The following is an 11,391-nucleotide window of genomic DNA, read 5'->3' as shown; positions in this document are numbered from 1 at the left end:
CAGATCCCACTTAGTAGGACTTTACTGGGTCTTTGTTGTTGTCGTTGTTGTTGATTTCAAAGGACAAAGCTGAAAGGAAATAGACTTATGAGATTTGGGCCTAGTTTTATATGGTGTGCTGGACCAACCAGTAGCCTAATATTATCAGAATAAGCATCCGCATATGCAGCTCAGTTTTCACCCCAGGAAAAGAAGAAAAGAAAGCTAGGTTATTTGACACGACTTCCCCAAGAAATAGACATGAGAAACTCTTTAGCTCCTGAAATTCAAATGATAACCGTAAGTCTACATATACTCACAACTGTTAGGAATCATTGGAAAGGAAAAGATCATTAAATATATATATATATATATATATATATATATATATATATATATATATGACCCAAAATTTAGATCTAGGTTTAAACAATTAGATTTTCTAATAAAATATGGTTAATCTTAACCAATATTAATATCCAAAAATTATTTAATCAGTACCGTGGCAGAATGTCACAAAGTCCATAGAAACAACAGTGAATATATAACAATAAACAATATTCAATGGCTCAAAACTAGCCGTTATTGCTCCGTTGAGGAGAGTACTCATCCTTGACCTCGATCTCTGTTGACTCCTCGACCTAGCCTTCGTCCTTTGTTAGGTCACTTCAACCTTGTATTCGTCTTTTTGTCGAAATTATACTGATGACACGTGACAGCCTTCGAAGGATCTCTTAGTGTCGACGTGACTCAAATATAACTAAGATAATTTTGGCCTATACATAACCAACGATCAAACTGGCATTTGTATAGGTCTAGGCAGCTGAATTTTGAATAGGTGACATTCTTCTTCTTCTTGGACTGAAGAATCACACCCATTCTAATTTGTCCGCTTTCGTTTATTGATGATTAATTTAAGCAATTTACAGAATTCAAACCAACATGTTTTTTCGCCAAAACCAAATTTAAATGTTTAAAATTATACGAAGCATTATTTCCTATATCAATATGGTCAAAGTATACATTGTAATAAGCCAACTTAATTTGAATATATGACAGAGAAAAGGTCAAACATTTTGGGAGAGAACATCACAAATAAATAAGTTGGAAGCCTGATCAAAATCCACTTACTTAATCCACTGCCTAAGATGAATCGCTAATAGTAATATCCCGCATAAACCAAGAAAACTTTAACTTACAGAATTTGTTGCAAAATATTTTATGGTTTAAAAAAATAAGAAGTTATTAATTATTTCTTTTTTAGATCTGCTGTTACTATTTTAATTAGTGGAGTATTAATTAAATAAAATATCTAAGTAAAGATACATGGTAATTTACACAATTTTTCTTGTGTTTAAAGCTATTAAACATGTTTTTTATAGGGCATCAACTTTAATAAATCAATCCACTTATAATTAAGCAAACTTCTTTGACCAATCAGTAATAGTGACATCCACTTAACAAAAGAAAGGTTTCTCGTCCTTCAGAGTCAAAATTTTCATGCGTTAAACCCAAATTAAATAATTTTTCCTAATATATAAACCAAAAGAAGCTAATGTTTTAATATGCTCGCCGGTCTCAGGTAGCAAAGACCCCCAATGGACGACGTCGTATCTTTATGCTCCCGTCAATCAAGTCCTAAAGAACAAAATGTGGTTCAACAACATACCCCATGATTTAAATTAGCGTAATTAGAAGATAAGAGGGAACATTATTTAAAGGGAGAGGAAAAGAAAAGGAATACAGATTGTGAAAATATGTCGAAATTTAATTGGAGTATAAGCAATAAAAGCTAAAAGTTTGTTTGATCTCTAACAAATGATAAATTGGATATTTTACTTTTTATTGCCAAAGATCATTTTTTAATTCATGTTATATACTATTCTCTATTAAGATTATCATCCGTTACCGTTTTCTGTACCCACTTCCACCGTCCACTATTTTATTTTAGCAATTTTATGTTCAATCAACAGTGAAGAATTCTAATTAGTTCATTTATTCCCAATGACATGTCACTCTTTTCCTAATTAGTTCGTATATTCACTTTCCTTAGTGAAACTCCTCAAATAAATACTTATCAATAATACTTGCTATATGTTACTTCTTCAATGTAACTTTTTTCCTTTACTTTTTATAAAATTAAGAAAAACTTATATACAACTAAATACTTTCTAAAAGATAATATTTTAATTTGTAAATTAACTCAATTAATCAACTGTAAGCAAATTAAATTTTATACTTTAATTAAGCAAATTTTCCCTCAATTTAACTTTTGTTATGATATTACTTTCATCGTTAAAAAAAAGTCTTACTTTTGTCATTGACTCGTAAAGAAGCTTAGGGTAATTTTAAATTTATAATCAAAAGTTAAGGAATAATTTTGAATGTTTATAATAGAAGAATTTGAATACATGAAATTTATCCATTTAAATTTGAAGCTCCATTAATAATAATAATAATAATAATAAATTTGAGATTATTTACTAACGACCAAAATAGGAATGAAACAAAAGTAAACGAAGAGGGAAACTATTCAGTTTCAAGTGGAGCATAAATAACAGAACAAAATCCAGCACTTAATAAATACAGAACTACATATAAAACCCCCCAAATTTCCAACTATCCCGTTGCATTTCCAAATTTTCAACTCCCTAGTCTTCTGAAAAGGTAATTTCAACACGCTCTTAAAAAAGGAGCGAAACACGCCGACGTCGTACTGAACCTCAGATTCTCCGGCGAAGTTGCTCAGTTTCTGGCGTCTGATGGCGATCGCCGACGAGAAGGACGGTAAAGTTTGGGGATTGTTCAAGCTCCCTTTTCGAAACGCACAGTCAACGTCAACGACGACCACTTCGCGTTCATCTTCGCATAATACTACTACTCATCATTACCGCACTCAACAGAATCAATCTCTCGGAAGTACTTCTCTGGATGATGGATCGATTCCTCGTACCAACAGTTCCAGCTCCGTTTCTTCAGTAGCGAGGTCTCTGCTTCCTGCGCGACGTCGTTTGAAACTTGATCCTTCCAATAAGCTCTATTTTCCTTGTAAGTCTCTATTCCGTTCCGTTCGTTTTTTTTTTTGCTTGAATTATCTGTAATTTCATTGAATTAGCTTGATCTACGGTTGAAATTGGTGTTTGTGGATCCAGTTTGTTAAAATTAGCTTTGTTTGGTAGACCTAACGGCTATAGCTAAGACGTTCATCATTGATTGGCTTCATAAATATTTTAGTAGGGGCTTAGTGATGCATTTATATGATTATGATAGTATAGATCATGTTGTCTCACCATTGCAATAAATTGTTTAGATTTTTGGTCAAGTTCCTAAGTAGTTAGTTTTTTTTTTTTTTTTTTTTGGTATTCCTAAGTAGTTAGTTTAGTAGCGATGTTGGACTATTAAAGAAAACAAACTGTCCGACCGACTTGATATGAGAAGAATATAGTTGATAGCAGATCATCTTTGCTTAAAAAGGCCAGTCCATCTGGTTTTTGTTTCTTTGGGGTAACAGACAGCAGTGTTTTGCTGACCCCTCGATTCAAGCTTGTATTGAGACCAGTGGTGGAACCAGGAATTTGAGCTGTGTAAGAGGATTCAAGAAAATGTGAAAATGTCACACTTAAGATATGAACCCTTGTTAAGGAGATTCAACAGTTTATATATAGACCAAGTTTATATATAAACCAAAAAAGTTAAGTTTATCGTATTTGCACAGTGTAACAATTCAACGAAGGGGATTCAACATCCTTGATTGAGACATGCTAGCTTTTATCCCCCATGTGTTGGTATGAAGAAAAATGTATTCCATGGAAAATGCTTTCACGGTAAGTTAGAGTTGCTTTCAGTATAGAAGAAACATTTTTCACAAAGAATTTTTTCAAGCATCTTTTGTTATTGGAACAAACAACAGTGTTTTGCTGACCCATCAATTCAAGCTTGTATCGGGACATGCTAATGTTTTATGATCCCCGGTGCACTTAGTATGGAGGAAAATTCAGGGGAAATGCTTTCACGGAGACTTATGGTTTCTTTTGATATAGAAGAAAACGTTCTCCACAGAGGATATTTTCGCGGAAATTATTTTACCTTAAGAAATCATTTTCTGGATCACTTTTTAGTGTTTGGTTTGATTTTGAAAGTTGGCGACATGTTGTAATTATGCAATTTGTAAGATACAGTATGAGAATGGTGTTTTGATGATAATTTTGTGTGTGGAAGTCTGAAAACAAGGTCTAAGTTTGGATAAAATATGGAGTAAGAATTAGAATTTTGTAAAAGACTTGAGTTCCGTAGATAAGTTAGTGAAGCTATCTTCTCCCTTTTGGCGGAAAATGTTTTCTTGCGAAAAGGATTTCCACATTTCAAGGTGACCAAACACCCGAAACTCATTTTCTATGAAAAATTTCCCCCGCTGCACAAACACAATTTAATGTCTAATGTGAAGCCAGTAATGGAGTAGAAGAAAAAGCTACCTCTACAAGTTAATGAAGGGACCTGGTTAATTTGATGTAGAGTAAATTGGATCAAACAAACACTAGTAGGTCGTCAGTGAAAAGCAGGTGCATTAAAAGTCCATATCGGGTGATATGCAAATGATCAGTGTGGAAATAGTTGTCACTGACAAAAGTGATCTTTAACTACGAAATATTATTATCATTTACTGCATTAGCTCTCTTGATGTAGCTTGGTTTCAGGCTTATGACTTGTTGAATGCGATAATTTATTCGAGTAATTTTTAAGGCTCATTGGGATTCTGATTTCTGGTTGGAGGTCTTTAAACCATTTGTGTCTGATTTCATGGCTTTGCAAGTTGGTGGCTAGTTTAGTTGTTTTATGCATTTGGATCTTTTGTTAGAGACTGCATCTGAGCATTACCGTGTTTCATTTATTCTCTACTCTATCATGCTGGAATATCACATGTTGTCGTCTTTCGAAGATATATATGCATTTCTGGCTTCTCCCAAAAGATTACTTATGTTTCTCCTGGAAGCCTTCAGCTCTGAATAGTCCAGTTAAAGTTTCCCTTGCTTATGTTCCTTTTGCAAGCATTTCTCATTTTAAGTGATGCCTCTTTTGTTTTGCTAGATGAACCTGGTAAACAAGTTCGAAGTGCTATCAAGATAAAAAACTCTAGCAAGTCTCATGTAGCTTTCAAGGTACTCATGATTTCCTGTCTCTTTTCAATACATGGGCACCTCACTTTCTCTTAGCCCCCATCCTTTTGTTTACTTCAGTTTGAAACTTTTTTTGAGAATGTATCTTGAAATATTTTTATATGCACTGTTCTGTTTACATGGTTGGTGCTGTTTGCCTACGGTGCACTAGTTTCAAACAACTGCACCAAAAAGCTGTTTCATGCGTCCTCCTGGAGCAATTCTCGCCCCCGGTGAGAGCATCATTGCAACTGGTAATATTCGTCATCCTTAGTTTGTCCTTTCACACTCTTCTTGTGACTCCCTTGTATGCAAGATACAATTGTCGCTTTTCAATTACATAATTATGTTGTGCAAGTATTTCATTCTGACTTTGTGTCAGTATTGTAGTATTCAAGTTTGTAGAGCATCCGGAAAATAATGAAAAACCAATGGACCAGAAGAGCAAGGTGAAGTTCAAGATCATGAGCCTCAAGGTGAAAGGACCTATGGACTATGTACCTGAGCTGGTTAGTATATACTTCGCTGCTAGGAACTCTCCTTTTTAGCATGTGCTTCAGCACTTTTAGTTTCTGTGATAAAAGAGACTAATTTTTAGTTTGTCCTATACTCCTTACGTTCAGTCAATTGTTTTTCGGGAAAGGTCCAAATATATTCCCGTACTATGAGAAAAGGTTTAAATATACCTTTCGTTATACTTTGGCTCCAAATATACCTCTGGTGTAATACTATTGGTTCAAATATGCTCCTCTTCCGTTAAGTTTGTCCAAGGTGGACATTCAATCCTACGTGGCACTGATATTTGATGAGGTGGATGCTCAGCGCTCCTAAACCATTTTACCCTTCCCATCTATTTGTCATTCCACCACTAAAATTTTCTTTCCCTCCACTACCATTGCCACCATGAACAATATTGAATTTCCAGCTAGTCAACTTAGACCAAATCAGAGTATTTGAACAATATGAGACATAATGCTGCCCATCTGTAAATGCTTTGAGCACCTGGGTCTGCAAAAATATACTTTAGGTCGTCACCCTCAATATACGCCCACTAGTAGTACATTTAGGGGTCGTTTGGTAGGAGGTATTAGAAAAAATAATGCAAGCATTAGCTCTATGCATTACTAATACCTTATTTGGTACACTTTTTCAACCTGTGTATAACTAATACTTGTATTAGTTATACATCATACTTGGCATTATCCTATGCATAAGTAATACATAGAAAACCATGACATTAGTAATATCAAGGCTATTATTGCATGCATTAGCATGGTCAAAGACAAAATTGTCCTTAAAAGTTCATTTAAAGCTAGAGAATATGGAGGGCATTTTTGTAAACAATTATTTTTCTTAAAAATTATGCAATGCATTATAATTTTAATACATCACACCAAACAGTAGATAAAAAATAATATCTGCATAACTAATGCTTGTATTACTAACCCATGCATTACTAATCCATGCATTACTGATACATCTTATTCCGCACCATTCTTATACACCCTACCAAACGACCCCTTAGAGATTATCTAGTTTCTCGAGGAAGAGAACTTCACTTGAAATTAGAGAAGCTTCAGACAATGCGAGCGATGAGTGGAGAAACAAACATATATAAAAGACTAAACTTTGATATACAATATTGTTCATGGTGGTGGTAATGGTGGCAATGGTGATGGAGGGGAAGGAAATTTTAGTAGTGGAAAAAAATAGAAGGGAGGGGTAAAATGTGTTAGGGTCGCTGAGGTTGCATGCCACGTGGCATCTACCTCATCAAATGTTAGTGCCATGTAGGATTGAATGTTCACCTTTGACAAACTTAACAGAAGAGGGGTATATTTGAACCAATAGTATAACGACAAGAGTATATTTGAATCCAATGTATAACGAGAGGTATATTTAAACCTTTTCTCATAGTACAAGGGGTATATTTGGACCTTTTCTGTTTTTTTTGTGGGGGGGGGGGGGGGGGTTGTTCATTATCATTTTTAATGGATAAGGCCTACTTCTGATTTATCTAAAAGAAAATTGGGTTCTGCCCCAGGTATTCTTTTCAACAATAATGTGGTGAATTATACAACCAAAGATGTTTCCATCCATGCTAAAAGATGCATTTTTAATTATATTGTGAACAGTGGCGGAGCCACACTTTGGCAAGGGGAGTCAATTGACACCCCTTTGTCGAAAATTACACTGTGTAAATACATTAAATTCTTAATTTTATGTGTATATACTATACGTTGACTCCCCTTGATTTCTTTGTGTGCTTATTTATATTTTGACTCCCCTTAGTTAAAATCTTGGCTCCGTCACTAGTTGTGAACTACATAGTTTTCTAGGGGAGACCTATTCAAATTTACTCTAATCATGGCACGATGTTCTCTTTTTAGTTTGATGAGCAAAAGGATCAAGTAGCTGTAGAGCAAATTCTGCGGGTTATCTTTCTCGATGTGGAACGTCCTAGTCCAGTAAGTATAGATATAGCCAAGTAGCCAACATCATTACTGTCATTTCTATGAAGAAAAAAAAAAAGCATCCGTTATTGTGGTGCCACTTTTAAGTCTTTGTTCATTTTGTCATGTGAAGGCTTTCGAGAAACTGAAACGCCAGTTGGCGGAAGCAGATGCTGCTCTTGAGGCTCGCAAGAAGCCTGCAGAAGACACAGGTCCAAAGATTATCGGTGAAGGGCTTGTCATAGATGAATGGGTTAGATACTATTTCAACTTACAGAACTAATCTTGTGGAGTAATTCCTTTATCCCACTCTTCCTTGTTTCATAATCCTGTTTTTTCCTCCTTATTTGTGCTTTGTAGAAGGAAAGAAGAGAGAGATACCTAGCTCGGCAGCAAGTTGAAGGGGTGGATTCTGTATGAATTGCAGGTGTTTTTTGAGATATGTAGCTTTGGCTGGAAAAGGTACCAGTCTTATTGTTGTGTGTAATTGGTTGTTATTAGAGAGATTGTTGGTGTTTGATACTAATTAAATTAGTATAACATTCGCAAGAGAGAATTTCAATGTCCATTCACAGTGGCTTGGCATTGCAACAAAGCTGTATATATATTTGATTCCTTTTAAGAAAGGGGAGAATTTTCATTCAATGGACCTTGATTTTCTGATGTATCCAAATTAACCTCACAGTTTTGGATATATCAGTCCTGTTCCTTGCTTTGCCCTGTGCTGTCTTCCTCCAGTTGCCCCCACCCTTCTTTCCTTGGTCTTTCGTTCTGTCATATTCCTAGTAACTTATCCAATTATAACGTATCTGCACCTTTCTTTTATCACCTTGGTAAGTTTTCAGATGACAAAAGGCATCTGATTCCCACTCATGAAACGAGGAAAAAAACTAAAGATATGTTTGAGAAAAACGAATCAGTGAGGCGACCAAAGGAATTGAAAGTTTTCATTTGAAATTATATTTAGGAAAAAAAGAACATTAAGGCCATGCTATAAGTTCTAATGTGATAATTTGGAAAATAGGTGATAACATGTTATAATCGATTAAATTGCACTGTACTGTAATCACTCTTTATAATGTTTAGTTTATACTCTTGAAGAGCTTAATTTCTGTATGTATAAAAAAGTGAAAGTAGTAATATGAAAAATAAGATAGGTAAATAGAACATGTTATAATATATTGATAGTTGTAAAAAACACTCTAAGGGGTCGTTTGGTATGAGGTATGAGAAGGTATATGGGTGGTATAAAAATTTAGTATCACTTTAATACTATGTTTGGTTAGCAAATAAGGTATAAGTTATTCCGGTGTTAAAATTAACACCGGGATAACTTATACCTAGTTTGCTAACCAAACAGAGTATTTTTAACACTGGAATAACTTATACCTAGTTTGCTAACCAAACAGAGTATTAAGGTGATATTAAATTTTTATACCACCCTTATACCTTCTTATACCTCATACCAAATGGCCCCTAAAGTTCTAGGAAAGCTAGCAAATGCCATATTTTGATACATGAGTTAGCTTTGTAATTAGTTTGTTTCAGTCGGAGGCCTATTCTTCATTGCACCCTTCCTGAAAGGTGGTTTTGAAAAAGGAATTTTTTCATACCTATACGCTATTGAAAACTTTATTACCCTTCCTACTTAAATTTCAATTTAATTACATTCTATATACAAATTTACCAATTATATACATTTTAGGAATTAAATGAATATCCCTTTATATTAAGAATCAATTATTTCTCATCCTTATTCTCTCTCCTTCATGCACTCTCTCTCTGTCTCCCCCCCCTCTCTCTCTCCTGCACGCTCTCTCTCTCTCTCTCTCCTGCGTGCTCTCTCCCTCTCTACGTCTCTCTCTATCTCTCAATCCCTAATTTCAGTAATGTAGAGCAAAGGAAAAAAAAGCAGCAATTCCACCATTGATGGTCATTAAAAAGCTTTGAATTCGAATTTGGGTTTTCAAAAAATATTATTTGTTTGAATTGGGTGTTATTGCAACAATTGAGAATTCTATCTACGTCTCTCTCTATCTCTCAATCTCTAATTCTAGTAATGTAAAGCAAAGGAAAAGAGAGCAGCAATTCCACCATTGACAACCATTAAAAAGCTTTGAATTCGAATTTGAGTTTTCAAAAAACATTATTTGTTTGGATTGGGTGTTGTTGCAAACCATTGGAAATATGGTTTGGAGTTTATATCTCAATTGTGAGGGTGTTTTGGTGAAGATTAGACTTGATTTTGGCTGAATTTCAGATTGAAACTCGAAGAAGAAAAAGAAGAAGACATGACATACATTATACTTACGAAATTGTAGTAAAATTGTAGAAAAATTATATTTTGTTGTTTATATATATTTTTTTATTTAACTATTGTATATATTCTGTTGTTTGTATATATATATATTGTATGAAAGTTGAACAATATTGTATAAAAATTGTATTTAAGTTGTATGATATTGTAGTTGTATATAACTGGGTAGAAATAATGTATGAAAGTTGTAGATAAGCTGTATATATATATATATGTGGATTGCATATATTTTGTAACTAAAATGTGTTTAGGTCGGGTAAATACCAAAACATGAGCATTTTTCGTAATAAGATTTTAAATAGTGTATAAGTTTGTAAAGGTATTATTTACAGTTTTACCCACACAAAAAACACTTTAAATTAAAACAAAGAAAAGCCTCTCTTAGTTCTTCCCAAAGGCTTCATTAAGAATTTGGACAAATAAGCTGACGCGGAGTCATAGAACGCAAAACAATAAGTTGGTTGGTCTAAGTCGAATAAAAAAGTAGTAATTGCTTGGTCTAGATTATTAAATTGGGAAAGCGCTAATTATACTGATTCAGTGTATTTAAGCTCATGCCTCAAGCAAAATTTATGATGCTACTAAATTCTGTGGGCAAATTTAAGACGAATGGGGACCTTGTCCCATTTAAAGCCGAGCTTGCTGTAGAGTCTTTCATCAAATTACACAGCTATCCTTGCCAGTTGCCACAAATTGCATTTGGTAACTGCTCTTGGAGAATAGATATGAAATAAGAAGGGCTTATTAGTCAGATTTTAAATGTCCTCTGAAAGACAGTTTACTGATGAAGAATCACAATTCCGAAGTATTATGAGTTTGGATCTCATGTTGTTGTTGAGCCCTCACATGATCTACTAAGTAAAATGAATTTAAAAGAACACAGCCTTCATCCTAATCACTCTATGTAGACTATATATTAATTAACTACATATATATAAAATGAATTTCATCGTATATTTGTTTTTTTTTCCTAGAGTAATGTAGAAGACAAAATTGCTGATACATTCCCCCAGCTAAATGGCTAAGATAATATCCATGCAGCAAGTAGGAGTGACAAAGACGTTACATAAATGAGCCACTAGAGATTCTTGAAACCATGGTTACCACGTACTTTATGAGTTTTTTTTGTCTCCAAAACCGCTTCTCTACGCCAACTGATACAGATCCATTAATTCCTATATAGCTGCAGTACCCGTGCACAAATCTTATCTACCCAATTAATATAATTTCAATCTTGGTCAGGCGAAAAAAATAGCAAACAATATGAGTTATCTAAGTCGAGTTTGTATGGCAGCTAGTATAGCTATGATAGAGGGAAAAATTGATCATTCGTCTAAGTATACATCTCGGGTTCCACCATATTGTCGAAACACAAATTCTTCCATCATCTATAGTAGGGAACCAGAAAATGCAAGATTGCCATTTGGAAGTAGTAGTAGTATTCAAGGTGAAGAAGCAGGGAAGAGGAAACATGTCGATGAGTCTCTTC

General features: G+C 34.3%; 1 protein-coding gene across 1 annotated transcript; it reads left to right on the top strand.

The window, feature by feature from the left end:
• Nucleotides 1–2,560: 2,560 nt before the first annotated feature.
• LOC107760661 (vesicle-associated protein 4-2-like) lies at nt 2,561–8,230 on the top strand. The gene is made up of 7 exons (XM_016578745.2): nt 2,561–3,027; nt 5,065–5,135; nt 5,305–5,386; nt 5,523–5,641; nt 7,523–7,600; nt 7,719–7,838; nt 7,946–8,230. The coding sequence occupies exons 1-7, from the start codon at nt 2,742–2,744 to the stop codon at nt 8,003–8,005; spliced, it is 816 nt and encodes a 271-aa protein (XP_016434231.1). The 5' UTR covers nt 2,561–2,741; the 3' UTR covers nt 8,006–8,230.
• The last annotated feature ends 3,161 nt before the right edge of the window (nt 8,231–11,391 follow it).

Source organism: Nicotiana tabacum, chromosome 3 (genome assembly GCF_000715075.1).
Source record: "Nicotiana tabacum cultivar K326 chromosome 3, ASM71507v2, whole genome shotgun sequence".
NCBI classification, from domain to species: domain Eukaryota; kingdom Viridiplantae; phylum Streptophyta; class Magnoliopsida; order Solanales; family Solanaceae; genus Nicotiana; species Nicotiana tabacum.
This window is presented reverse-complemented; position numbering and strand designations above follow the sequence as displayed.